Source organism: Dama dama, chromosome 33 (genome assembly GCF_033118175.1).
Source record: "Dama dama isolate Ldn47 chromosome 33, ASM3311817v1, whole genome shotgun sequence".
NCBI lineage: Eukaryota > Metazoa > Chordata > Mammalia > Artiodactyla > Cervidae > Dama > Dama dama.
Window position 1 is genome coordinate 40,393,679 of NC_083713.1, and position 26,426 is coordinate 40,420,104.

At 37.5% G+C, this 26,426-nt stretch overlaps 1 protein-coding gene across 6 annotated transcripts in view; it reads left to right on the top strand.

Annotated features, from left to right (window-relative positions):
• CCDC148 (coiled-coil domain containing 148) overlaps positions 1–26,426 on the top strand; it is a 277,310-nt gene that overhangs the window by 91,981 nt on the left and 158,903 nt on the right. For all 6 annotated transcript variants that reach the window (XM_061135101.1, XM_061135100.1, XM_061135103.1 and 3 more), the window contains 4 exons: positions 6,085–6,167; positions 6,366–6,517; positions 8,661–8,756; positions 8,833–9,014. In XM_061135101.1, the coding sequence (XP_060991084.1) occupies positions 6,085–6,167; positions 6,366–6,517; positions 8,661–8,756; positions 8,833–9,014 (513 nt within the window). The remainder of the gene's footprint in view (positions 1–6,084; positions 6,168–6,365; positions 6,518–8,660; positions 8,757–8,832; positions 9,015–26,426) is intronic.

The window sequence follows — 26,426 nt, forward strand, 5'->3', positions numbered from 1 at the left end:
TTCAATACTTTACATGCTTTGTTTCATTTAATCCTTACAATGACCCTGCAGAGTAGGTATCATTGTTATCCTAATTTTAGAGTTGGGAACCTTGAGGTTCAGAGAATTAAAGTTATTTGCAGAAGGTAAATCAGCTAGTTTATGTGGAGGTGGTATTGAATCATTTGCCTACAACTCCTAGACTCATTGAACATGGATCTGAGCAGCTTTTTCTTTTTTTCTAGTGGAGTCCATTCACATCACCTGAGAAGTAATTGGTCTAGCCTTGCTAGGAAAAAAAAAAAAAAAGTAAAACATTTCCCTAAACTTAGTTCTTTGAAATCTATCGTAAGAAGATTAGATGATTAAAATTTCAAAGTATAAAATTATATTTTATATTTAAATTTATAAATTTATATTTACTATTACCATGGTTTCCAAACTATACCCCCTTGAAGACCTTGATACACTTTGGCAGGAGCACTTTCTTCCTTGTTTCAGAATGACTGGTTTAGAGATTAGGAGGTTATTTATATTGGCCATGTGGTAAAGAATTACGATTATTAGTTTAATAAGAATTTTTGAATAATAAAGTTTGAGAGGTTTACTTGTAAGCCTTACTACTTTTACTATAGTTTCTTTTACAAATATATGTGGTCACTTACTCATAATTTTAGTTTTAAAGCATTATTTTAAAAATAACACCTTTATCCAGAAAATATCATGAGGTTGTACCAATAATTAAATATTGTCTGGAAAAGTATCTTTAAATATGAAAATAAGACCAGTATCCACACTGTGTGACTCAGGCCACCTGAGAATTTGCTCAGAATTCATCCCTTAGCCGGTTATTGTGAGACTTCCTTCCCTGCCTTCTCTGTTACACAGAAATCGGGACAGCTTCTTACAAGAGAGAAAAGCCAATCAAACAGATAGTCTGAGGTCCCCAATTGTCTGCACTGCTGAATTCCTTCCTTAGTGGAGGGGTAGAGCTCTGGCCTTCAGCCTGTCTGGTGCCCTCATTTTCTGCTGATCTTCTGTCTGTTAGTTCCAGTGAAGGAACTTTAACATCCTCTCTTACTCCATCTTTCACAGTCCTTGCCACTGTGCTGTTGTTTGTATAAATGGCTTTTGACTCCACCACTCTCCAGTGCCCCATGTTTTACTTGTTCTGCCTAAATTGGTAACTTTGCCCCAGAAATACCAGGTGGGGCTGGGTAATTTTTGATGTCTTAAGGAGACTGATTCTACTACACCTGGAACTTTGGCAGCATCTTGGAAGGGCAAGGAGTATGAAAGTAGGAGGAATATGACTCCTGAGAGTCATACTCTCAGGACTCCTGAGTCATACTCTCAGGAGTCCTGAGAGCTCAAATGTGTCCTCACCAGGCTGGTTTATCTTGCGAGAGGTTGCATTGCAACTGAGTTTATCTAGGAAGTAGATTAATATATCCTCTAGGCAAACAGTCACACAAAAACTCAGGAGAATTTTTGTAGTCATCATATTCAGTGGTACCAGAGGACAGGTCAAGTAGCAGTAGGAAGTACTTAAATGGGAAATTTGGACAAGGAAAGTTGCCTTCAATTTGTCCGATCTTCAGATGCAGAGGCAATAGTATGCGCTGCAGAGTTTCAACTTGGTGAACACTTGGTACTAAGTCTACATGTCAGTGGTGAAAAGGCAAGGTTCTCCTCCCAAGAGTTACCAATTTTAATTCCTTTGAGCCCGTTGCAATTTTTATCTATATTTTCTAAATCAAATTCTACAAAATAGATATACTCTTTAAGATACTCCATGGAGAATAGTGAATTTCCTTGTCCCATAATTAGGAAAATATTTCATATTTCATCCTTTTTTGGAGAATCTCAATGCACTTTAGCATCAAGTTTCTGAAAAATCCAGCACTGTGTAAACTTATCTGATTTGTTTAGTTCACCGTTTCCCAGTTTTCTCTAACATCTTATTGATGTTTCTGTTTTATAGGATATGATTTGGGAAACAATGTATATTCACAAGCTTGTCTTGTAGTACTTGCTTCTGGATTTTGTTAGCCAATTAGGACAGTTAGAGAAAGAGACTAGTCTTGTCTGTTGGGCCAGGGTTGTTGATCTAGGAAGCCAGGATGGAGCTTACTAGAATTATTACATGCATAGTAGCAGATTGATCTCCTGTATGATCAAAGCCAATTCTGTTGGTTTTTATGTTCTATTATGGCTTTCTGGATGATGAAAATATAAGGGGACTGAGCTAAATGATTTATAAGTGCTATATTTTTGTTTAAAATATCTAAGTAAAACTTCCCTGGTGTTTCAGTGGTTCAGAATGTGCCTTGCAACTATAAAACACTGATGAAAGAAATCAAACATGACACAAATAGTTGGAGAAATATACCATGTTCGTGGATTGGAAGAATCAATATAGTGAAAATGAGTATACTACCCAAAGCAATCTATAGATTCAATGCAATCCCTATTGAGATACCAACGGTATTTTTCAGAGAACTAGAACAAATAATTTCACAGTTTGCTTGGAAATACAAAAGACCTCAAATAGCCAAAGCAATCTTGAGAAAGAGGAATGGAACTGGAGGAATCAACCTGCCTGACTTCAGGCTATACTACAAAGCAGCAGGCATCAAGACAGAAACACAGATCAATGGAACAAAGTAGAAAGCCCAGAGATAAATCCACACACCTATGGACACCTTATCTTTGACAAAGGAGGCAAGAATATACAGTGGAGAAAAGACAATCTCTTTAACAAGTAGTGCTGGGAAAACTGGTCAACCACTTGTAAAAGAATGAAACTAGAGCACTTTCTAACACCATACACAAAAATAAACTCAAAATGGATTAAAGATCTAAATGTAAGACCAGAAACTATAAAACTCCTACAGGAAAACATAGGCAAAACACTCTCTGACGTAAATCATAGCAGGATCCTCTATGACCCACCTCCCAGAGTAATGGAAATAAAAGCAAAAATAAACAAATGGGACCTAGTTAAACTTAAAAGCTTTTGCACAATGAAGGAAACTATAAGCAAGGTGAAAAGACAGCCTTCAGAATGGGAGAAAATAATAGCAAATGAAGCAACTGACAAAGAATTAATCTCAAAAATATACAAGCAATTCCTGCAGCTCAATTCCAGAAAAATAAGTGACCCAATCAAAAAATGGGCCAAAGAACTAAACAGACATTTCTCCAAAGAAGACATATAGATGGCTAACAAACACATGAAAAGATGATCAACATCACTTATTATCAGCAAAATGCAAATCAAAATCACAATGAGGTACCACCTTACGCCAATCAGAATGTCTATTATCAAAAAGTCTATAAGCAATAAATGCTGGAGAAAGTGCAGAGAAAAAGGAACCCTCTTACACTGTTGGTGGGAATGCAAACTAGTATTGCCACTATGGAGAACAGTGTGGAGATTCCTTAAAAAACTGGAAATAGAACTGCCATATGACCTAGCAATCCCGCTGCTGGGCATCCACACCAAGGAAGCCAGAATTGAAAGAGACACATGTACCCCAATGTTCATGGCAGCACTGTTTACAATAGTCAGGACATGGAAGCAACCTAGATGTCCATCAGCAGAGCTGAGGTACATATACACAGTAGAATATTATTCAGCTGTTAAAAAGAATGCGTTTGAATCCGTTCTAATGAGGTGGATGAAACTGGAGCCTATTATACAGAGTGAAGTAAGTCAGAAAGAAAAACACCAATACAGTATATTAATGCATATATATGGAATCTAGAAAGAACGCATGACCCTATATGCGAGACAGCAAAAGAGACACAGATGTAAAGAACAGACTTTTGGACTCTGTGGGAGAAGGCGAGGGTGGGATGATTTGAGAGACTAGCACTGAAACATGTATATCATCATATGTGAAATAGATTGCCAGTCCAGGTTTGAGGCATGAGACAGGGTGCTCAGGGCTGGTGCACTGGGATGACCCTGAGGGATGGGGTGGGGAGGGAGGTGGGAGGGGTGTTCAGGATGGGGAACACATGTACACCCATGGCTAATTCATGTGAATGTATGGCAAAAACCACCACAACATTGTAATTAGCCTGCAATTAAAAAAGAAAAGAAAAGAATGTGTCTTGCAATGGAGAGAGTGCAAGTTCAATCCCTAGTTGGGAATAGGATCCCAAATGCCACAGGGCAATTAAGCCCTTGTACTGAAATTGTAAGAAAAAATCCCAAATGATGCAATGAAGACCTGATGCAGCTAAGTAAATATTTTTAAAAAATATGTTATGAAATAATTTCTGGGTATACTCCACTATCATGCACCCATTCTCAGTATATCAAGTTCATCAGTTCAGTCACTCAGTTGTGTCCTACTCTTTGTGACCCCATGGACTGCAGCATGCCAGGTTCCCTTGTCCATCACCAATTCTTGAAGCTTGCTCAAACTCATGTACATCGAGTCGGTGATGCCATCCAACTATTTCATCCTCTGTCATCCCCTTCTCCTCCCGCTTTCACTCTTTCCCAACATCGGGGTCTTTTCAAATGAATCAGTTCTTCGCATCAGGTGGCCAAAGTATTGGAGATTGAGCTTCAGCATCAGTCTTTCCAATTAATAGTCAGGACTGATTTCCTTTAGGATGGACTGGTTGGATCTCCTTGCAGTCCAAGGGACTCTCAAAAGTCTTCTCCAACACCACAGTTCAAAAGCATCAATTCTTTGGTGCTCAGCTTTCTTTATAGTCCAATTGTCACATCCATATATGACTACTGGAGAAACCATAGCTTTGACTAGGTGGACCTTTGTTGGCAAAGTTATATCTCTGATTTTTAATATGCTGTCTAGTTTGGTCATAGCTTTTCTTCCAAAGAGTGTCGTTTAATTTCATGATTGCAGTCACCATCTACAGTGATTTTGGAGCCCCCAAAATTAAGTCTGTCACTGTTTCCATTGTTTCCCCTTCTGTTTGCCATGAAGTGATGGGACCAAATGCCATGTTTATGATCATGGCATCTAGTCCCATCAATTTCATATGTAATCTTAAAAAAGCTTTTGACTAAGACCAGATGCTAAAGAAATGGTGTCATCTACAGTAGCACCCCCTCTTTTATACATGTAAACAAAACCCTTGTCTCATATTTGTAAATTGGCTTAAAAGATGGTGGCACATATATAAAATAGAATACTATGTAGCCACTAAGGTAAACAATAATTACAAAAATTACTTAGAATAAATAAATATTTATTATTATTAAAGTTAGTTAGTTTTCAAAACGTCTTAATGTAAAATGGTAGATAGGCTATAATTCCAACTATTTAAAATATTCATGCATGTAGACAAAGGCTAGAAACTTACATACAAAAATAAAAATAATCATATTAAAGTGTTACAATTGTTGCTATTTTCTTATTTTATGCCATTTAAATTATTGTATCTTAACAATTATAATAAATCAAAACTCTTTTTATGATTTTTATTAAACCTGACATAAATAAGAGTTTGAGTACAGTATTTTTATGTCCATTTAATGCTGGCTATAGTTTTACTCTAAAATGACTATATTTACATAATATAGCAAAAGTTTATTAAGATTTATTATATTTTTTGTATATAAAATATATAGTTTTACTTCCATCTCCCTAGGTCAGGGCCTTCTCATCTATGAACTTTTTAAATAACCTGCTTGTTGGTCCAGGTTTGCCTGATCCCCTCTTCATCTTCCATTTTTATTGACCACCCTCCTTCCAGCCCATCCTCCATCTTGTTGCCTTGGAAATCTTTCTGAAACACAGATCTGAATTGGTGTGGTCAGCTTAATAACCCTCAGTGGCTCCCCACTTCCCACTGCTCTCTCCACCTGAAATAGTGCAAGGACATATCCTGTCCTTGTCTGGCTAATTTTGTTACTTGTGTGGTATGCAGCCATACTTCTGTCTATCTCAGTGTCCTGGAGATTATCTAATTGATGTTAGGAATGTAGTATGCTGTCTGAATTAATGAACAGGTGAATGAAACCACATTAGCTTGACTATTTCTACTGCTAGTTATTTTTTTAATTTGTATATATGTTTATGATTATCATATAATTGATTAAGATAATGTCTATTTCAGATACAAAATGGAATCTGAAATAAAATCCTTATTCAGTGAAGAGAACATTGGAAATGAATGTCTTTCTGACCTTATGAATTTTGGTAGGTTTTGTTTTTTTTTTTTGGTCCCACATTTAAAGGGGAGTTTTGTTTTAAAGATGAAAGTGGGCCACACATTTCATTTTCTTTTAATATTAAATGCTGTTCGTTTTTTCTTAAGGAATCCAAAAAATCTGCGTCTTAATGACCTGTTCTTGAAAAAACTTAATAATGTGTTGCTTTGATTTTGTTTCACCATAGAAGAGGAGTTATCAGAACAATGGTGCACATATCTTAAAAATGTAATAAATCCTATTCAGCAATTGAGAGAAGATCTAAAATACAGACAGCATGACATTTCACAGTATTCACACTCATACAATGAATCTAACTCTGTGAAAGTATTGGAAGAGGTCAGTATATCTCCTTTACTTTTACTAATATTATATTGGAAGAGTCTGAGATGAACGTGTATGTTTTGTGTGCTTAAATAGAAGCAAATTCTATCCCTGAATCTGTCCAAACATGCTCATTTCTCACCTAGAAATGTTACAATCACCTCATAACCCTGCTTTCCTCCTTTCTCCTCCTTCTAGTGTTTTCTGAGATCCTATCCTAGAGACAGGGATTAAGTCATCCTCCTGGTAAATCCCCTCAGGGCTCCTACTGGCCAGGGTTCCTCCTGTAATAGGGATGGGGCAAGTTTGTAGCTTGAGCTTCTGACCTTTAGTGTAAGATCCTTAGTGTGAGACCTTTAAAGAGAGACTGTTAAAGCGAGGTCCTTAGAGACCGTTAGCATGTGACCATTAGGGAGTGACTGTTAGCACTGTGGTTACAAGTCCCACTTCACCAACAGTCAGCCACGAGGTGGTCCTCACAGCACAAAGTTTGGTGAGAAGTGGATCTCCACCCTCTCCCTGGGGTACTCCAGGCCCTCTGACTTCTAGCCAGCAGATGAGCTGGTGGACCTGGGGAAAGGCTGAGGGCTATGTCCTTTCAAGGCTCCAGAACCTTCACCATGGCCACCCACTGGCCAGGCCCACGCCCTGAAGCAGCAGCAAACCTCTCCCCAATCCCCACCTTTTAGACCTAATGGTGGTGGCAGTCTCCATGGGCCGCAGTCTGTAGGACCAGGTCCCCGCAACTTTGGGCCATGTGACAGCTGGTTCCTGGGCTTCTTGCTCTCTCAGTGATGATGACTGGGTGAGGTCTGGGGACTAGATCCTGAAGGTGCCACCAGCTGAGATCTGCCTCCTCAGCCAGGCCGGGGCACTGGTGGGAGGACCCAGACTGCTTGCTGGACTAACGCTCCCAGGCAAGGTAACCAGCTGCCACAGGGACTCCCTCCACCAAGCCAGGGTCTGGATCTTGGCAGGAGGGGAGAAGTTGAACCTTGGGACTTTGCTCTTTCTTGTCAGAACAGAATATCATTTGTTTCAGTGGAGGGTTACCTGATCTTTGTGACCTGACCATGACTTGACTTGGAGAACAAAGGATCTGACACCAGAATTTTGCAACAACTAACTATGCCCCTCCCTCACCTTTCCTATAAAAAGGGATTTGCTAAAAGCTTTTAGGGAATTTGGGGTTTTTAAAGGCATGAACTACCTGTCTCTCTGCAGGGCCCTGTAGTAAGCCTTTCTCTGCTCCAAACTCTGACATTTTGATATCTCTTGGCCTCACTGTGCATTGGGCACCTGGTACCAAAACTCCCCATACATCTGACCCCACCTTCCAGCTCTTTAGTCTCACTATCTATCTGATACCCTGCTTTCCCTACTATACTTTGTCCTAACAGTGCTGGCCTTCTTGCTATTCCTCACATAAGCCAGACTCCTTCCTGTCTCAAGGCCTTCGCATGGGCTGTTTCTTCTGTCCCACTGATGGCTCTTTTTGTCTTTTAGTCTTAGCTTTAATGTCCTTTCCTCTGAGATGCCTGTACTGACCACTCATACGAGAGAAGCCCAGTCACTCCCTATCCCCTCACCCAGTTTATACCTCACTTACCTCCTCCTGATGCTTTCTTACCTACTTTTTTATGAGTTTACTGACTACCTCCCCGACTAGAGCATAAACTCCCTTATCATGGTTGCACTGCATGTGGGTGTTTAGGTGATTTTTTTCTTACTCTATTTTTTAGTTGTTTTTGTAGTGTTGTCATATTGCTTTCACAAATAATTAAAAATGAACATTAAAAATCAATGCCCATCTGGGGATTAGTAGCAAGGATGTGAGGAAAGGAGGGGGTGATTGAAACAGAGGCAGTCTGGTAAGCTTTCTGCCTTATCACAAACAAAACTCACTGTGAGTGCAGAGTGGCTATAATTGAACTCATTTTGGGGTTATATGTCTAGAAGCCCCTTTAAAGCTCCTTTGCCTGATGGACACTGCCTAGATGTGACATCTCTTGAACCCTCTTCCATCAATCCTGAAAGGGACTTTCACTTATTTAATTTGTCATCACTTATTGACTTTTGAGAAAAATTTCTATGACTTTAAATTTAAATACTGAATAAATCAATAATTTGCATACCACTTGCTCTAAATGTCCTATAGGTTGACTTCGTGAAGAAACAATTGAAAGCTGTCTATGAACAACTTAGGCTAGAGCAACAGAAAATAGAAAATTATCTTTCAGACTGGAGCATGGAAGTAAGTGCAATACAGGTAGTAATCTATCAATTTGTCATTTACATTAAATAGAACAATCATATAATTTTTTTTTCAGATATTAGATCATTCTTCGGAAGAAAGAAGTAACCTGCTTAGTGAACTGCCCATGGAATTAGAAACTTTGGAATGTCCATACCCTGACTTGAAATCTTCAATCCTTAATGAGTTCTGTAACTTTACAGAGAAATATCAAAAGAAACTTCAAGATTTTGATCTGCAATTAGAAGACATATACAGGTGATAAGCTAAAACTTCTTCAATTATGTAGATTTTTGTCATCAAATTTTTATTTTTTTAGGGATCACTATACTTCTGATTTACCATTTTTATAGACATCTTGTGCTTGGAATATAGTCTACCAGTAAACGTTTAAATTGACTGTTTGTTGAAAGGAGAGGTTTTCTTGTTTTTTTCTGCAAAGAAATTTCCCTGAAGTAACAGTTTTAAAGATTTGTATATGGTTAAAATGGCAACCCACTCCAGTACTCTTGCCTGGAAAATCCCATGGACAGAGAAGCCTGGTGGGCTACAATCCATGGAATCACAAAGAGTCAGATATGACTGAACGATTTCACTTTCACTTTCAAAGTATCTTTCTTATTTATCGCTTTACTATTGGTAAGAAATAGTTTTTAAACATGAATTTTTTTTTTTTTTTTTTTTTTTAGTTGGAGGCTAATTACTTCACAACATTTCAGTGGGTTTTGTCATACATTGACATGAATCAGCCATAGATTTACACGTATTCCCCATCCCGATCCCCCCTCCCACCTCCCTCTCCACCCGATTCCTCTGGGTCTTCCCAGTGCACCAGGCCCGAGCACTTGTCTCATGCATCCCACCTGGGCTGGTGATCTGTTTCACCATAGATAGTATACATGCTGTTCTTTTGAAATATCCCACCCTCACATTCTCCCACAGAGTTCAAAAGTCTGTTTTGTATTTCTGTGTCTCTTTTTCTGTTTTGCATATAGGGTTATCGTTACCATCTTTCTAAATTCCATATATATGTGTTAGTATGCTGTAATGTTCTTTATCTTTCTGGCTTTACTTCACTCTGTATAAGGGGCTCCAGTTTCATCCATCTCATTAGTACTGGTTCAAATGAATTCTTTTTAATGGCTGAGTAATATTCCATGGTGTATATGTACCACAGCTTCCTTATCCATTCATCTGCTGATGGGCATCTAGGTTGCTTCCATGTCCTGGTTATTATAAACAGTGCTGCGATGAACATTGGGGTGCATGTGTCTCTTTCAGATCTGGTTTCCTCGTTGTGTATGCCCAGAAGTGGGATTGCTGGGTCATATGGCAGTTCTATTTCCAGTTTTTTAAGAAATCTCCACACTGTTTTCCATAGCGGCTGTACTAGTTTGCATTCCCACCAACAGTGTAAGAGGATTCCCTTTTCTCCACACCCTCTCCAGCATTTATTGCTTGTAGACTTTTGGATAGCAGCCATCCTGACTGGCGTGTAATGGTACCTCATTGTGGTTTTGATTTGCATTTCTCTAATAATGAGTGATGTTGAGCATCTTTTCATGTGTTTGTTAGCCATCTATATGTCTTCTTTGGAGAAATGTCTGTTTAGTTCTTTGGCCCATTTTTTGATTGGGTCATTTATTTTTCTGGAATTGAGCTGCAGGAGTTGCTTGTATATTTTTGAGATTAATCCTTTGTCTGTTTCTTCATTTGCTATTATTTTCTCCCAATCTGAGGGCTGTCTTTTCACCTTACTTATAGTTTCCTTTGTAGTGCAAAAGCTTTTAAGTTTCATTAGGTCCCATTTGTTTAGTTTTGCTTTTATTTCCAATATTCTGGGAGGTGGGTCCTAGAGGATCTTGCTGTGATTTATGTCGGAGAGTGTTTTGCCTATGTTCTCCTCTAGGAGTTTTATAGTTTCTGGTCTTACATTTAGATCTTTAATCCATTTTGAGTTTATTTTTGTGTATGGTGTTAGAAAGTGTTCTAGTTTCATTCTTTTACAAGTGGTTGACCAGTTTTCCCAGCACCACTTGTTAACGAGGTTGTCTTTTTTCCATTGTATATCCTTGCCTCCTTTGTCAAAGATAAGGTGTCCATAGGTTCGTGGATTTGTTGGAAGAAATAAACATGAATTTTTGATAACTGAATTTTCACTTCAAGATATGAAGCTCCTCTTCAGTGAAAATTTAAAATTGAGTACTAAAAATTGATTACAGTGGAAAATATACCCATATAATTATGTTATCTGTAATCTACCATGATTTTGCCCTATATTGAACACAAAACATGTTTTATAAACTTTTTTAGAAAATGCACTTTTAAAATTGAAGTTCAGTTAATTTACAATATTGTGTTAGTTTCAGGTGTATAGCAAAGTGACTCAGCTATACATATATATATTTTCAGATTATTTTCCATTATGTTATTATAAGATATTGGCTATAGTTCCCTGTGCTATAGAGTAAATCCTGTTGCTTATCTATTTTATGTGTAGTAGTTTGTTAATGCCATATTCCAAATTTATCTCTCCACTCATTTCTGCTTTGGTAAGCATATGTTTGTTTTCTATGTTTGTGAATCTGTTTCTTTTTTGTACATAGATTCATTTATTATTTTTTAGATTCCACACATAAATGATAGCATGTAATATTTGTCTTTCTCTGACTTCACTTAGTAAGATAATCTCTAAGTCCATCCATTTTGCTGTAAAATGGCAATAAGAAAATGACTTTTGATTGTATCATAAGAATGACAATCCTCTTCTGAATGACAACTATAATGTTAAGTGACTTAAAATTCTGTGTTGGCAAGGCCATCTTCTCTAGTGTAAATTCTATATTAAAATTCATTTAATGAACAAAGTGAGAAATGCCACCCTGGGTCAAATCAATAACCTACTTCATATAGTGTTAAGTATATAATTTCTGAGGAACATTTTGTAGGAAAACATGCCTTTTACTCTATTATGTTGAATTCAAAATTTTCCCCAAAGAATGTATATTTAAAAAGAAAGAAACACTATTGAAGGGACATATTTATAGTAAATTAGAAGTAAAAGACTCTTCCTTTGAATTGAAAGAGGTGAATGTGCAAATATTAGTATTTCTTATATTTCTTAATGAATTGCTTGTGAATGAAGCTCTTCTATGTGAAATTACTAGTGTTAAGAAATTAGTAACAAGGACAATCTTAAATCCTACGAACCAGAGCTCTTTGCTTTCTTAGCTTCTTGATCCAGACTCCTCTGTGACAGCTTCTGTGTGTCTCAGCTCTTGGAAAGGCAATCCTAGGTGAAGTCTGTGTCTTTCAAGACCTAAGCTGTTTTCTGACTTCTCGTGGCAACAGTCACATGTTCCTCATGGGCAGACATGTTTTTGGTCTCCTAAAAGCCCCCTGCCTCCCTGCCTCTCTATCTTCCTTTATTCCCATTGTTAGGTAGTTAGAATAGGGAAAAGGAGTCCAAAATGGTGGTGGCTAAAAGACCTGGAAGGGGAAGCCCGCGAAAATAGAACAAAGGAAGGTCCGAGGACCTGAGTGAGAACCTCAGGTAAAACAAACAACACTCCTGGCTGGCCCAATTTACATAAGACAGGCCCAGGGACAGAGAAACATATAAAAAGAGGAGCCAAAGCTCTCTCTCTCTCTTCCCCTCCCCCCCCCCCCCCCGCGCGATGGAGCCATCTTCTCTTCCCGTCTTTGGATTGGCATGCCCTCACACCTAGAAGGTGGATTTTCCTGCTATTATCTAAATAAATAGAGCTGTAACACTGAGCTGTAACACTGACTTATTTAAGAGCTATAACACGGTCTGTCCTCCCGAGAGCTGCGACCCGCCGAGGGGGCTTCAATGTCCGTCACTCCAAATCTTTGTTGTGATGAGACAAAGAACCGAGAAGCATACACTCACATGACACCCATCTTGTAATAAAGCTGAGAAAATATTAATAATATATAATTAATAGTTTATTTATTGATTAATTATACTTTAATTGAAACTCAATCACAGTGAAATATTAACCATGTACTTAGTTTGTCTCTAATTGTAAAATAAACATCCTCTCTCCCTTCCCCACCCAACCTTGTTAAAGAGATTTTAGAACTCATCCAGCAAGGATGAGGGAGTTTTTTGTGTTTGCTGTTGGTGGTTTTAGTAATTAGACTGATTGTGCCATGAAGGGAGGTAAACCTGACTCTGTCGTTTTAAAGTGGGTTGGCTGCCCCATGACCTTTCCTCCCAGATGGCATCTTGTCCCCCTAGGAAAGCTGGCTGAGACTGTGGTATTTCTAGGTTAATGGCTCTTAAACATGGAAGATTTGCCTTAGCAGCATGTAGCAGCTCCCTTCCACTAAGATCTATTTTTTACAACATGTTTTCTTACCTCTGTTTGAATCTAAACTCAATTTGTGCTCTTCTTTTGGGTAACCCTGCACCACTCAGTAAAGACTGAGATTCACAGGTCCATTGCCATTACTGAGATTAGAGAATGAGATGAATATGCTAAGATTTCCACACAAAGAAGCAGCACTAAAGGAAAAATAGCTCAGAAAGACTTGACGGAAGAAGTAAGATTCACTATGGAATCTGAGGAATGCACAGGGTTAAAATAAGACAGAAGGGCGCTGGTGAGAACGTTCCCAGAAGGCATATTCAATGCTGAAGCTGTAAACCCTAGAAGACAAAGTAATTAGCAATATTTGTATCCTTAGCACCAAGCATATACTGGCACATAGCAGCTTCTAAATAAATGATTGTGCAATTGAGGTGAATTAAAGGTGAAAACAATAGGTGAGAGTGGCAAGTCCTGTTATGAGAGCAATAGAAAACTACTTTGGAAGAATATGGGTTCATAAATTCTAGTTTAATAGTCTGTTTGTTACATATAATTATCCAGAATAAATTTCATATAGCTAATGATATATTTTACTTGATGAATATTTATTCAGTAATCCTTAATATACAGTGGTCTTTGCTAAGCTCCTTGGTAAGGGGTTCAACAGGCAGACTAGACTAGAACGTGTCCTTCCCTTTGAGAAGGCTTGGAATATTGAGGGGAATGGACATATACACATTTACCCTGACCAAATTATAGACAAATGCCAACTGCAGAGACTATGACAAATATGCTGGCAGTGAATGATGAAACACCAGTAAAATTGAATGAGATTTCAGAAGTAGTCTTATTGAGGAGAAAGAGAATAAATAGGCTATTCTGAATAACTACAGAGGTGGTGGGCATCAGAAATCTCTGGCTATTGGTGAGTCAGTCATGTAAATATACTGTTGTAACTAGCACAATGAATTATATGTTTTAACTCTCATTTGCCAATATTTGCCATTGTTTTGATAAGACCATTTCACCTTTTGGCTCTAGTCTTTAGGCCTTGTAGAATTTGCATAGCTTGTGTACATGTATGTGCACATCTGCACAAGTTAGTGTGTGTATATTTTAAATAGATGCCTACTGCTATGACTAAGAACGCTGAAAGACCTGGGGGACATTTTTAAATTATAAGAAATTTTCATTGCATCATGGTTAATCCCAACATTTAGCTGCTCCTATTTAGTAGCAGCTTGCCAGTTTGGATTGGAATGATTCCATCCCCAGATCCAAAGGTACACCCTAGCTGGGAGTGTGTACCAGTCAGTAGCTTCATTTCCTCAGGCCACAGCAAAAGGTGGTCCAAATCAGAGCAAAGCTCAGAACTTTTGTTAGATACAGGTGAGAAGCAGTGCATTTTTTTTCACTGTGGTTCTACTAGGAAAGTACACAAGTGTCGTTGCTGCTGGCAGCCATGTCGTGAGTGAAGGAAAGCAGCAAACAAGGAGAGGAGAGGGTACAGATAACATGCAGAAACTGGGTTGGTACCTTGTTTGAATAGCATGGGAAACCAACCTCATTGCTGCATTTCCAAAAGCAATTAGTCCGTATTAATGTCTTAAATCATTTTGACTATAAAATTCCTAATTTTATTCAATAGTTGATCTGATTTCAAAATACCCATGACTCATGAAATTAATCTGTCAATTTAATACAATTGGAATTGAAGAATTGTTGAACATTATTCCAGAATTTATTAGGAAGATTAAGGTTGTGAAATTGCCCAAAGTTTCAGAATGAAGAATAACTGGGGGTGGTTGTTCAGATGTTCAGTCATGTACAACTCTTTGCAACCCCATGGACTGCAGCACGCCAGGCCTCCCTGTCCATCACCAACTCCTGGAGTTTGCTCAAACCCACACCCATTGTTTTGATGATGCCATCCAACCATCTCATCCTCTGTCACCCCCTTCTCCTCCTGCCCTCAATCTTTCCCAGCATCGGGATCTTTTCCAATTAGTCGGCTCTTCCCATCAGGTAGCCAGCTTATTAGAGCTTCAGCTGTAGCGTCAGTCCTTCCCATGAATATTCAGAGTTGATTTCCTTTAGGATTTCCTTTAGCAAGTTGGTCTCCTTGCTGTCTAAGAGATTCTAATAGTTTTCTCCAACGCCACAGTTCAAAAGCATCAATTCTTTGGTGCTCAGCTTTCTTTTTCGTCCAACTCTCACATCCATACATGACTACTGGAAAAACCATAGCTTTGATTAGACGGACCTTTGTTGGCAAAGTAATGTCTCTGATTTTTAATATGCTATCTAGGTTGGTCATAGCTTTTCTTCCAAGGAGCAAATGTTTTTTAATTTCATGGCTGCAGTCACCATCTGCAGTGATTTTGAAGCTCAAGAAAATTAAGTCTGTCACTGTTTCCATTGTTTCCCCATCTATTTGCCATGAAGTGATGGGACCAGATGACATGATCTCAGTTTTTTGAATGTTGAGTTTTAAGCCAGCCTTTTCAACCTCCTCTTTCACTCTCAAGAGGCTCTTTTGTTCCTCTTTGCTTCCTGACATTAGGATAGTCTCATCTGAGGTTGTTGATATTTCTCCTGGCAATCTTGATTCCAGCTTGTGATTCATCTAGCCCAGCATTTCACGTGATGTACTCTGCACAGAAGTTAAATAAACAGGATGACAATATACATCCTTAACATGCTCCTTTCCCACTTTTGAACTAGTCCACTGTTCTATGTTTGGTTCTAACTGCTGTTTCTTCACCTGCATACAGGTTTCTCAGGAGACAGGTAAGGTGGTCTGGTATTTCCATCTCTTTAAGAATTTTTCACAGTTTATTGTGATTCACACAGTCAAAGGCTTTAGTGTAGTCAATGAAGTAGAAGTAGATGTTTTTCTGGAATTCCCTTGCTATTTCTGTAAGTTCTACCAGATGTTAGCAATTTGATCTCTGGTTTCTCTGCCTTTTCTAAATGCAGTTTATACTTCTGGAAGTTCTCAGTTCATGTACTGCTGGAGGCTAGCTTAAAGGATTTGAGCATTACTTTGCTAACTGTGAAATGAGTATAATTTGTGGTAGTTTGAACAGTCTTTGGCATTGCCCTTCTTTGAGACTGGAATGAAAACTGACCTTTTCCAGTCCTGTGGGCACTGCTGACTTTTCCAAATTTGCTAGCATATTGAATGCAGCATTTTAACAGCATCATATGTTAGGATTTGAAATAGCTCAGCTGGAATTCCATCACCTCCACTAGCTTTGATTGTAGTAATGCTTCCTGGGGCCCACTTGACTTCACACTTCAGGATGTCTGGCTCTAGGTGAGTGACCACACCATTGTGGTTGTCCCTAGGTAGAAAATTAGAGATACCAAGGAAACATTTCATGCAAAGATGGGCACAATAAAGGACAGAAGTGAAATTGACTTCATTGTGGCTAGGAGAGTGGTAAAACTTGCATATCAAATATTAATATATATTTAATATTAAAGCAAATTAGAAGATTTTATATGTCTATAGCAGCTCAGTGGAACAAAATAGAAATACGGAGAGTATCTATAATAATTTAATTTGATGTAAAGGTAAAATTTTTATACTGTGAGGGAAAGATTGGATTATTTATGTGATAATGCTAAATAACAGGAAATTAGAAAATGAGGTTAGATCTTTTATTCCATGTGACTCAATGAACTCCAGATACATTAAAATATGAATAAGAAAAAATCATAAAAGAATTAGATAAAAATAAAAACAAATATTAAGTAATCTTGGAGTAGAGAAGTCCTTTTAAAACATGTTACCTGCAGTGAAATCATGAAGAAAAAATTTAAATATATGCAATGACATAAACATTTAATAAAATCTAACAGGATGTTTCCTCAGGCAAGTATAAAATCTTTAAAGAATCAATATGGACTTCTAATTTTCTGTCCAGCAAGTAAGGGGCTTATAATTTGCTACTCTGCTCTAATGAGGAGAAGAAAGTTGAGCAAACTGGAAAATCAACAGCTCTTCTTCTATATGTCAGAGGAATAAAGTCAAGGGCAAATCACTGCATCCAAAACTGGAGACACAGGTAATACAGAGAATGACAAATTATCTGAGAAGAAACCCATTAGCAGAAACTTTCATAGGAACCAGTGTCGGGGTAGAAAAACCTGGACTATAATTGATGGATTGCTGGATGCTGAGTGTGGACAACTCAGAATTAAAAATTCTAGGGGAACTTAGTCATGGGGGCTCCCCACACTTTTTTGAGTTTTACCTCAAGGAGTTCCACTAGATATCCACAATGAACATATGTGAAAACTCCCCTCAAGTCTCTGGCAGGGGAAGGGGAAAAAACCATTTTGAGTAACTCCAGAGCATTTTGTTCTTCTTGACAAAGGCTGCACAGTGGAAAAGATTCAGCCTCCCAATGCAGGAGATTCAGGAGACGTGTTCAGTCCCTGGGTTGGGAAGATCCCCTGAAGTAGGAAATGGCAACCCTCTTCAATATTCTTGCCTGGAAAATTCTATGGACAAAGGAGCCTGGTGGGCTATAGTCCGTGGGGTCACAAAGAGTCAGACCCAGCTAAAAACTGAGCACACAGGCACGCCCTCAGGGGAAGCGGTTTTATCAAAGCCTAACCTACCTGTGGGCAGGAAAGTACCCAAGTCCAGCAACTCTAGCCTTCCACGTGGCGAAAGGGAAATACCCAACTCCAGCCATCCTGTTGCACCAAAGTGGGGGAAACTGAGAAGGACTGGTGAAGTTTATAATCCCCAGATATTCAACTACACTGAGGGTCATTGCCCCTAACCTTTTCCTCCCCACCCTCCTTCCATCTTGTTAAAGGGTCAACTGTATACTTGAATATACAGTGATTTATTTTTGACTCTTTTTGACCCCTTGGAAAGTAGCCCACCAGGCTCCTCTGTCCATGGAGTTTTTTCAGGCAAGAATATGGAGAGGGTTGCCATTTCTTACTCCAGGGGATACTTGAATATATAAGTGATTTATTTTTGGTTATTCATTGTAGTAGCTAAAAATTAAAGAAATCATCTTAATATCAATAGGGGCTAATTTTGTAGGTTTCTGTACAACTGTACAATGTATTATTTTCTGGATTAAAAAAAAATGTAGGGAATTCCCAGGTCTAGTGCTTAGGGCTCTGTGCTTTCACTTCTGGAGACCCTTAGCTCCCCTGGTCTGGGAACTAAGATCCTGCAAGCTGTATGACACAGCCAAAAAAAAAAAAAAAAAAGGTAAATACTTAGCATTTACTGATATGAAACACTCTCCAAGGGTCAAGATGATTAGGGTGTGATACAAGGTTAAGGAAACCTTGTAACAGTGTACAGTACACATTTTATAAAATAGGAAAAAGTAAATGTGTACTCTCTCTCTCATTACATATATTTATATTCAGATATATATTTGCTTATATGTCTGAAAAATACAAAAAAATTGATGCTATTTGTTCCCTTGGGGACAGGAGCTAGAAGACTGGGGGTCTGAGTGTGAGAGAAAATTTTTATTGTACCCCCCATTTTATTAAACCTTTTGAATTTTGAAACCTGTGAGTATAATATCTATTCAAACACAAGGAATTTTTTAATGAAAAAATAATAAGGGTAAAAATTAAATGATAAATAGGAAATATTGGCAAATATCAGGCACAAAAAATTAAAATCATTAAAACATATGAAGACAGTTTGCTAACTAATTGATTGAATGAACAGCCAGAAGTGAAAAGGGACAAAAGAGATGAAGAAGTTATTTATATTTCATATTTTCAACAAATATTTGTTGAGCAACTAGTGGCATAAAATAGACAAAACCCCTGTACTCATGAAGCAAGTTGGAGACACACAGTTACACACAATACCTAATTAAACTATGCACAGTAGTACATTAGAGGGTGAAAAGTCCTCTGAAAAAAATAGACATTAGAGTAAAAGAGAAGTTGTTAGAGTTGTGGGGGAGGAGGCAGATTGTAATTTTGAATAGATTTTTTTGGCAATAGTCCCAGTTGAAAAAGTGACATTGAAGGGAAGTTATGAAGGGGGCAAGAGGGTTGGTCATGCAGAAATATGGAGTATGAGTGTTCTAGCCATGTTTACTAAGGTGGGTACGTTTCTGGCAGGAGTCTTGTGTAGCAGGAACAGAGTGATAGATGGGGAGGGGGTAGAAAGTATAATCTAAGTAGTAAGAGTGAGGGTGGGACATTTAGAGCCCAATAGCCATTTCTAAAACCCAATTTTACTCTGAGTACTATGGGAAGCTATTGGAAGCAGAAGTGTGAGGAAATGTGCAGAGCAACAAGACCTAAGTTATGTTTTAGCAGTATCACTCTGGCAGTTGTTCTGTTTATGATGGAGAAAAGAAGGGGCAAGAGAAGACTGAACCTTTAGAACTTTATTTTAAAAGCCCAGGTGGGAGATAATGATGGCCTGCATTAGGAAGTGGAGGTAGTATGAAATCATCAGCTTTTGGACACATTTAAAAGGTCATGCCAGTAGCACCTACTATTTAATAAGACATGTGAGAGAAAGAGAGCAATAAAAGAATAGTCCAAAATTTTGTGGTTGAGGAATTGGAAGGAAGAAGTTACCATCAACTGAGTTGGGGAAGATTGTAAGCAAAGCAGAGGGGGAAATCAGGCATTTGGGTTTGGAAGGCTGAGTTTGATGCTATCAGGTGTCCAAGTACAGACTTTGGGACGGCAGTCAGTTTTATGAGTCTGGAGTTCTGGAGAGAGATCAGAGCTGGAGATACATGTTTGTGAGTCACCAGCATGAAATTGGATGTGATCACCAAAACAGTGAGTGAAGGGACAAAGGAGAAGATAAAGACTGATTCCTTGGGTCTGCTGGCATTACAGTGTCACCATGAAGAGGAGTAATCAAGAAAGGAGATACTAGGTCTGTTAAATACAAAGAAAACCTGAAAAGTGTGCTGTTCCAGAAGGCAAGGTAAGAGGGAGTAGGCAGCACTGTAAGCTAAGGACAGGTGATATGCTAAGTCAAATAAAATAGGACTGGTGGTTGACTGCTGACTCCATATGGAGGTCATTGGTAAATCATTTTCATTGAAGAAGTGGTAACAAATGCCTGACTGGGTTGGATTCAAGTGAATGGGAGGAAACAATCGAAGGCAAAGAGCATTGATAATACTTTTGAGAAGTTCTTTTTCAAAGGAGAGCAAGAAAGTAGGGCCAGACTTTTATGTTGTTGTTTTGTTTTTTGTTTTGCTTAAAATGGGACAGATATCAGTACGTTTGATACTAATGAGAATAACCCCTAAGAGGATTTAGTACACAAATGGTTCAATGTAGAGTATATGGTCAGATTCTGGGAGATGAATTGATATTGTGGTAGCAGTCCATGGAATTCTGCATAATACAAATGACAGAGGAATTTATGAAAACCCCTCTACTCATTGAAAAACTTAAAAATACTCTTATTTTTACTTATAAAATGGTAAAACACAAAAGGAATTTATCCAAGATTAAAAGTATGGGAGAAATGGGTATTTTTATACATGATTAGTATATAAACTCTTTTGCAAGGCAATCTGGCAATATGTCATCACATATCTTTATATGTGTAAATTATCTTTATCTCTTTAGAAATAATCCTAAGGGAAATAATCATAAAAGTGAAATAAATAGTTGTCTTTGACAGTGTTCAATACTATTTTTCTTTCTTTAGTGATAGCAAAATCTCAAAATGACTAAATAGCCAACACATAGGGGATTTAGCTTTATCAATTATGATATATCCACACAATGGAATACCACCCTGTCATTAATAATTATATTAAAGAATTTTTAATGACATAGGTAGTTGCAATAAGTTGCTATGCAGTTAAAAAATCAGGCCATAAAATAGTTTACATAACATGGATTCTCTTTTTTCCCTTTCCCTCTGAAAGTGTTACATCTATTTAGCCACATGAAAAAAAAAAAAGACTGAGATTATCTACCTGCATAAATTATAATAATAGCTATCCCCAGGTAGTAAGATTATAAATAATTTTGGCATACATATTGATTCTATTTTATAAAGCAAAAATACAGACTTTTAAAAATCTAAGTTAAAGAGGGAAGAGGGGACCATTGGTATTTATTGAGTATCTATTACATGACATGACAAATATATGTAATTTTAATCTTCAATACACCTCATTTAAAAAGTTCTATTTTACTGATTTATTTTACAGTTGTAGCTATAGAGGAGCATTTTCCCCAAAGTTTCTAAAAAGTAGATAGCTGAACAGGAATGAGTTTCTTCTGCTCCATCTGAATAGAAAGCTTCTTCCCCACACCACACCACTTCAAGCATGTATATGTACCAGGGTATTGGTAAAATGTTGATGACCAGAGCAGTGCTGTGTCATACAAGTGTGATGTGAGCCACATATATAATTTAAAATTTTTAACTAGTCATAATAAAACATTTTAAAAGATAAAATTTATTTTAATATTGTATTTTTAACTTAGTGCAAAATAGTATAATTTTAACATTTAATCAATAATTTAAAATTATTAATGAGAATACATTACATTCTTTTTTCATATAAAATCTTTGATATCTGGTTTGCACTTCACACTACAGCATACCTGAATTGGGACTGGCCACATTTCAAGTGCCAAATAGCCACATGTGGCTAGTGGTTACTCTCTTGGACAATGCAGCTTTAATGTTTTACTAAAACATTTTTTTTTTAAGAATTGGTTGCAGTTGAACCTATTTATTTATTCAGTATGTTTGTGAAGCTATTTAAATTCTATTTGGACTGTATTTCACTAGTAACATGACAAGTTTAATTACTTGTTTTAGACTTAGATGAGATTGTGGCTTTAATTTCCTAACATTTGGTGAATTAATCATATAGATGAGACATAATTGTTTGATGCTCCACTTAGCTATGTCAGATTTGAAGCCAATATGTGGCAAAAACTATACAGTGATAACAAGTAATTTCTACTTTATTGTTTGATAAATATATTAAATTTTAAAATATTGATTCATAATTATCATTCTATTATTTTATGAGATCTGAACCTTGAGTGGTATTTAAAAACCCACAATGATTTTAACAATTTTGCCCCTCTGTGTGTACATTGTGAAGACCCACTAGTTTTATATGTTTTAAACTAAAATTTTTCAATTTACCCTAACTATTAATCACTTTCAAAATAGCTAGTTAGTAGTATCTGTCCCTGTTTCAATTTTTCCCTCTTCTATGTGCCTGGGGACTCAGACTGTAAAGCATCTGCCTACAATGTGGAAGACCCGGGTTCAATCCCTGGGTCAGGAAGATCTCCTGGAGAAGGAAATGGCAATCCACTCCAGTATTCTTGCCTGGAAAATCCCATGGACAAAGGAGCCTGTTAGGCTACAGTCCATTGGGTCGCAAAGAGTCAGATAGGACTGAGTGACTTCACTTTTCACTTCACATGTGCCATGAAGTGATGAGACCGGATGCCATGATCTTAGTTTTCTGAATGTTGAGTTGTAAGCCAGCTTTTGCACTCTCCTCTTTCACCTTCATCAAGAGGCTCTTTAGTTCCTCTTTGCTTTCTGACATTAGGGTGGTATCATCTGCATATCTGAGATTGTTGAGCCATGGGAAGCGCTAAAAAAAATATTTGAATGAACATATACTTATACATGTGACTATATTTTGATGAATACAAGATAGATGAAAGAGAGAGAAAGGAGCATAATAAACAACTGTAATTTGCTTACTTGATGATGTTACAAGAAATTCAAATGCTAGAGCCTTAATTGTTGTTTAGTCACTGAGTCATGTCTAACTCTTTTGTGACCTCATGGATTATAGCCCACCAGACTCTTCTGTCCATAAGATTATCCGAGAATACTGGAGTGGGTTGTCATTTTCTTCTCCAGGGGATCTTCCGACCCAGGTATTGAACCTGCATCTCCTGCATTTGCAGATGGATTCTTTACCCCTGGAGCCACCTGGAAAAACCAGAGCTTTAATTAGCAGGTGGCATTTTTCTCTGAGAATATAGTCTCAGAAGTTTTGGAAAGTTTTAGTGCCTGGGCATGTCCAGTCTCAGGTTCTACATTTCTGGTCTGGGCTGGTTGTATGTTAAGGGTGGTTAATAAGGAGAGAAGTGCTCAGAAACAAGAGTATTATTATTTGAACACTAACGTATTCACTTAGTCACACTGGTTAAATGACCCCCTCAAGCAATGTCCATGGTCACTGCAACTCCCATTTTCTCTTGGCGTATTCCAACATGGATTGTCCAGCCTTACCTGGGAATTTATGCTTCTCTTGGAGAGGTAATAATTGCAGACTGAGATTTTTATTTTTTGTCATATGTATTTCATAGCTTTCTGCTAAAATAAATACATTGTTGAAAATATTTACTTTGTGTTCTCAAACTAAAAGCCACACTTGGTGATTGCTCAACCTATTCTGGGTTTGCTGTTGGAATAAAATGAAGTTTAAATTCTCTTGACTTCCGTGGAATGAATTTTATCAAGGGAGAAAAAAATAGGTCCAATTTCTCAAGGACATCCCCAAAACTAGTCCTAGATTTTTGCTTTTGCTTAATTAATAACTCAGTCTGTGTATTGATGTATATGTTATGTTCATTTAAATGTCTTTTTGGAAAGTAGAAGACTAGTGGTAATAAATTTCTAGTTCAGAAGCATTTATTGTTAGTATCACTGTAGCCCACAACTGCCTTCTTGATATAATTGCTTCAAATAGAAGCTACACAGTATAATGATGCATGAGGCTACATTTTTACAGAAAACTGAAAAATCAGGGTTTTACAGGATGGAGTGAGAGTCATTTATGACAGGATTTTGTTCTTCACTAGGTATGAAATCAAATTAGTCTTGAGTAAATCAGATTGAAGAAAATGGAAACATATCAGTTTGACAGATTTGTGTCCAAGACAATTAATATATGTTATTTTTTATCCTGATGATACAGATAGAATTTGTTATTAAAATAAGAAAATCTGTGCAGTTATAAGCAAAGACAGGATTAAAATTTCAATGGACAAGTTTGCCAAATTTTGATATGAGAGGAATTATAATGCCTATTTAATATAGCAAACCAACTGTTAATAACAAGTTTTTCCTAGTCCTTATACCTTGAAGTCCAACTGTGGGTAAATATAATCCTTTGAGGAAACCATATCATTAGAACTGAGACCATGGAGAACCAGTAATGTAAGAAATTATAATCACCACACTCATAGGCTTGTGCTTATTTGCTACACTAATGGCTATAAAAGAACACAAAGGTGAGCATTATTAATGTCTAAAAAATAATAAACTGAGAAAAAGAACCATCATTCTTCTATTCCAGTCTTACAATTTCTTAATGACTACTGGTAGTCGGTTTGAGGTGATATTATAAAAGTCTTATGTGACAAATGAAATTTCAGAAGGCCTCATAATCATTAATTAAAATTTTCCTCATCCCATCCCAAAGAAGTAGTCCAGTTCTATTATTCTTGCTTTTGAACCTGGAAAATTGAGTAATAATATCCATTAAAGTAATTTTATTCACTTCAACTTTATTGCATCTAAAAATATCTTTGTTTCTCAAAAATGAAGAATAAAATGGTAACATGAAAGCAGATTTTGGCTCAATAGGATTTTTTTTTAAATTAAAACAAATAATACATTTGTGGGTGATCTTTTCTTTACTGATTCTGTTCATTTGAGTTTGAGCTTGTTTTATTTTTTTATCTTAAAAATGGCCTTTGGTGTAGAACACTGGTCTATTCCCAGTCAGCTAAGTGGTGTCCCTGTCGATGCTGGTCACTGGACGCACTTGTTCTGCATCTCTTGAATCGCTGTATCCTTAATAGTATTGATACTTTCCTTCCAAAGCAATATTAGGATGCTACATTTAAAAAAGTCATTTTTCTTCCATTCTGTGAACTATCAAATAGGATATCATTGGCTAGAAAAAGAGAATACTCAACCCAAGTGAAAGTAACATAAACAATAAGGCTGTTTCTTATTTCACTTGAAGCACAGAGATAGAGAAGTCCAAGCTCAGTGACACCTAGTTTTCTGCATTGTCTCGCCTTGCCCTCTGGCAGGATAGATAGATGACCTTCTGTCAGATCACTACAGCAGTTCCACAGTGCCACACTCATAAGCAGAAAGAGACCTCTTCCTTGTGTCTTATTTGAAGAGTGAGGAAACCTTTGCCCCAGAAGACTTCTCCTCCCATTTCAGTGTCCAGAATTGGGTCATTTGTCCATGATTATATCAAACACTGTCAAGAAGAACGGAGAGCCTGAGAATGGTTTAAGATCAATCAAGATTCACTCCTGAGTCTGGAATGGGGCTCACTTTTCCTGAAGTGGGTGGGTGCGTGGGGATTATGGAAGAAGATAAATCTTGAATAAAATCAGGATTCTGATGAGCAGAAGCAAAGGTAGAGGCAATGTCTGCTACAATTTTCTCTTTCTTACTGGGCTTGTGATGACTATAATTCTTTAAAATCTGGCATATGGGATGGTTGAGCCATTATGTTTTACTTTTAACAAGCTGCTTTGTCTTGATCATATTATTTCCAAATTTACGCTGGGAATTCTACTTCCTCTTAAAACTAGTGGTGGAAGGATGTAAGGACAAAGATGATTTAGGTGTATTGCCACTATTCCAGCTACTCCACCTCCAAAAAAAAAATACACATTCTAGGTAAAAAAAAATCAGTTTTCCATGCAAACTACTTTTAAAAAGTATCTAAATAAAAGCAGAGTGCTTGTTATGAAAATAGCACTTGCAGCTTCCAAATAAATCTCTTAGCCTCCTGACCAGATTTCCATTCCTAAACCCTCCTATAAGAAATTCTGGAGCCATCACTTTTGGAACCCTGTCATATTTCTTTCCTATCACCCCTCAGAAGAAGGTGGTTTGGATGCTGGTGCAAGTTCTGGCTTTACCTCATAGATCACTTTTTTGCTTGTTGTTGATTTTTCAATTCAGTGGATTTTGATCATATTCCCAAGAGCCTACTTTATTCTGACTGTCAGTTCCCATCTCAGAAGGTAAACGGAGCAGAGCTTGGGGAGCCTGGAGGGAGAGGACTGCTAAGTGGCAGTTGATCTCCTGGAAGACAATGTACACACCCAAACAAAGTCCAAGGAGCAGATTCTGTTGGTCAGAAATGAGTCTGAGGTCAGAGAGCCCTTTGTAAACCAGGCAGAAAATCAAAGATAGTTTGTATTTGGACAATAGGCCTGGGATGGGGCGGTGAGTAGCTGGGGAGACAGTTTCAGGAGCTAGGCTGATTAGTTTCAGTGTTAGAATAATTTTGATTTGGGAAGACAACTTTGG